Source organism: Fulmarus glacialis, unplaced genomic scaffold (assembly GCF_000690835.1).
Source record: "Fulmarus glacialis isolate BGI_N327 unplaced genomic scaffold, ASM69083v1 scaffold11977, whole genome shotgun sequence".
NCBI lineage: Eukaryota > Metazoa > Chordata > Aves > Procellariiformes > Procellariidae > Fulmarus > Fulmarus glacialis.
In genome coordinates this window covers 8,122-11,580 of record NW_009221306.1, presented here as the reverse complement: position 1 = coordinate 11,580, position 3,459 = coordinate 8,122, and the positions used below count along the sequence as shown (strand labels likewise).

The following is a 3,459-nucleotide window of genomic DNA, read 5'->3' as shown; positions in this document are numbered from 1 at the left end:
ACCGGCGGCTCATCCTCTCAGGACCTAGCGGCACCGGCAAGACCTACCTGACCAACCGCCTGGCCGAGTACTTGGTGGAGCGCTCGGGTCGGGATGTCACTGAGGGCATCGTCAGCACCTTCAACATGCACCAGCAGTCCTGCAAGGTGAAGGCACGCAGCAGCCAGAAGTGTCCCTGTTGGCACTGGTGCTGCAGTCCCCGTTGGCAGCAATGCCACAGCCCCATGTGTGACACCCGGCCCGTTCGTTGCAGGATCTGCAGCTGTACCTCTCCAACCTGGCCAATCAGATCGACCGGGAGACGGGCACGGCGGACGTGCCGCTGGTGATCCTCCTAGATGACCTCAGCGAGGCGGGCTCCATCAGTGAGCTTGTCAATGGCGCGCTTACCTGCAAGTACCACAAATGGTGAGAGCCCCACTGCACCCTCCTCCGGCACAGTCTGCCGGGCACGCGCATGCTCCCTGCTGCTCTCGGCAAGATCCCTGGGCTCATGGAGATGAGGCTGCCCGGCTGCCCGTGTCTGCTGTGCTCAGATCAGCTCTGCCATGGGTAGGGGTGACGCAGCGTGCTTTTTCTCATGGATCCTGTCTCTCTCTGTCACTTGCTCAGCCCCTACATCATTGGGACCACCAACCAGCCTGTGAAGATGACCCCAAACCATGGCCTCCATCTCAGCTTCAGGTGGGAATCACACATCCCTGGGGACCAACTCAGGTTGGTGGTTGGTGGGGTTGTTGGGGGTAGAGGCCGTCAATCCTGCCCCTGGGCAGTCCTGGGGACACATCCTGTGATTGAGGACCCTGATGAGGACTGAGCCCCAGGCCTGTCCCTGCCATCCCAGAAGGACCCAATGCCCCAACCTTGGACACATGCAGTGTGGGGCATGCTAGGAGGTCCCCCGAGGGTGCTGGGGAGCGGGGCAGCTTGTGTGGAGATCCAGCCCTGAACACCTGAGTCTTTCCCCCAGGATGCTGACCTTCTCAAACAACGTGGAGCCAGCCAATGGCTTCCTGGTGCGCTACCTGCGGCGGAAGCTGCTGGAGTCAGACACAGACGTCAATGCCAACAAGGAGGAGCTGCTGCGTGTGCTGGACTGGGTGCCCAAGCTCTGGTACCACTTGCACACCTTCCTGGAGAAACACAGCACCTCCGACTTCCTCATCGGTACGGCCTTGCCACACACCTCCCTCCTCTACCTCGCACTGCTGGGAGCCCCCAGGGACTGGGGCAAAACCCTCCTAAAGGAGCCTGGGGAGCTGATGTGCTGCCCTGTGTCCCTCAGTCCCACACAAGCAAAAGCTGGTGGGTGATGCACTCAAGTGTTGCTCTTCCCTGGGTGGCACTTGCTCCTGTTCCCCATGGGAGCTGTCACCATGGTGTCGGCCAGGGCTGCCTGTCTTACTGGCACCCTTCCCTGGGCACGGAGGAGCTGTGTTTTCCCAGGCAGGTCTCCCTTTGCCTTACCATGATTTTGGGGGGTAGATTGAACTTAGCAGCCCCATTACTTGCCTGGGAGCTTGCTTTCTGCCCATGTTTGTCAGGCAGACGCTGCCCGAATGCTGCTCCAAGGAGGTGGTCGAACCCAGGGCACCCTGTGCAGCCAGGCTTGCCTGCGCTGGTGCTGTGCTGCCACAGGGTCAGTGACTGGAGCAAGGGGACACAGCTCCCATTTTCGCTCTTTGCCTTCCCCCTGCAGGTCCCTGCTTCTTCCTGTCCTGCCCCATTGGAATTGAGGATTTCCGGACCTGGTTCATCGACCTGTGGAACAACTCCATCATCCCTTACCTGCAGGAGGGGGCAAAAGATGGGCTCAAGGTACCCAGAGCTACCTGGCACGTGGGAGCGCAAACCAGCAGTGCTTGGGGACATGCTGATGCAGCAGTCTAACGGGGTGGAGAGAGGGGAGGTGCTGGGATTTTGGGCACAGGTTGGCATCTCTGTCAGGCCCTGCCCTGCCCTGTGGCTGCAGTGGGACATAGCACTGTCCTGGTGGGGCTCAGGGTGCCATGTCGCCAGCTCTGGCATGTGCTGAAGAGGTGGCTGCTGCTTGCTCCCTGCCTGCAGGTCCACGGGCAGAAGGCAGCCTGGGAGGACCCCGTGGAGTGGGTGCGGGACACCCTGCCCTGGCCATCAGCGCAGCAGGACCAGTCCAAGCTGTACCACCTGCCCCCACCCACCATTGGGCCCCACAGCACCGTTTCCCCTCCCGAGGAGCGTACCGTCAAAGACACGACACCCAGCTCCCTGGACTCGGACCCTCTGGTACGGCCCTGCTGTGCCGGGCAGTGGGAGGTGGGCTGGGCAGTGCTGGTGGAGAGGGGAGAGCAAGGTGGAGCTTTGCTTTCCCAGTTATTTTTCAGTGTAAAAGGCCTGATTTGGGGATGCAGAAACACTTTGCACTCCTGGGAGGAGCAGTGGGTGCGGGATGGTGGCACTGGCAGGCAGGCTGCACGCTGAGGCACATTGTGATATGCTAGCGAATGGGCACAGCGTGGCGCTCCACAAGACATCATGTCCACATGCAGAGCCGCACGCAGGCACATACAGACTGGGGCTTGCACATACGTGTCCCGGTGTGTCACCTGGAGAGGCTGCTAGCAGATGGCGGCCTGCCACAGATGATGCCAGCTGATGTGCTGGGGGCCTGTGCTCCCGCACTGCTTTGGCGTGCTCAGCCTTGAGCATCCCAGCTGTGCCCAAGGCCAGATCCTGGTGACAGGGAGGGATTTTGCAGCATCTCTGGGCTTTGCTTACCCTCAAAGGAGCTTCTTGGGGTGGCTGGTTTGTATGGGAGGGCAAGGAGGGCCTGGTGGCCTTGGCTTCCCCAGGGCATCCACAGACCTCTCGTCCCCCTCGGGCTTGGTGCCATGCTTCTCTCCCCGCAGATGGCCATGCTGCTGAAGCTCCAGGAAGCTGCCAACTACATTGAGTCTCCGGACCGCGAGACCATGGTGGATCCCGACCTGCAGTCAACTCTGTGAGGCCTGGACATGCCGGCCCAGGCGAAGCCAGTCACCGCTCCTGCTGGGCTGCTCTCCTTTTCCTTTGGTATCCCGGAGCGTGGGGCTGGCAAGCGAGCAGAGAGGACTGGGGCTCCGGCGCGTCCCGGCGGAGCATGGGGAAGCTCGGCTCATCTGTGGGGGAGCGCAAGGTGCCGTCTCCCCTCCCGACCCTGGGGGTAGGAGAATCCTGGTTTCTCTTCTTGTTTTTTTTCTGTCTCTATTGCAAACTCTCGGGCTTTGGGGCCAGGGCGACCAATGTGGGTGAGCCCCCGCTCCCGGGAGCCGCAGGAAGGCCCCTGCGTGGGGCAGGGACCCCGTGGGAGCCACCTGGGCCAAAGCTGGGGGGCACAGGAGGAGCGTGTGGCTGCAAGACGAGAGCGCAGGCGCGAGGGTCTCCAGCTCCCTCTCCACCCAGCCAGGCATAGCTGAGGGCAGGCGACGAGGGAGCCGCTGC

At 62.0% G+C, this 3,459-nt stretch overlaps 1 protein-coding gene across 1 annotated transcript in view; it reads left to right on the top strand.

The window, feature by feature from the left end:
• The window catches only part of NAV1 (neuron navigator 1), a gene marked incomplete at its 5' end in the record, with an annotated part of 8,418 nt that extends 5,434 nt beyond the window's left edge, over window positions 1–2,984 (top strand). The window contains 7 exon segments of the mRNA XM_009581062.1: window positions 1–146; window positions 254–408; window positions 613–684; window positions 971–1,167; window positions 1,700–1,818; window positions 2,068–2,265; window positions 2,889–2,984. Of these exon segments, the coding sequence (XP_009579357.1) occupies window positions 1–146; window positions 254–408; window positions 613–684; window positions 971–1,167; window positions 1,700–1,818; window positions 2,068–2,265; window positions 2,889–2,984 (983 nt within the window).
• Window positions 2,985–3,459: the final 475 nt, after the last annotated feature.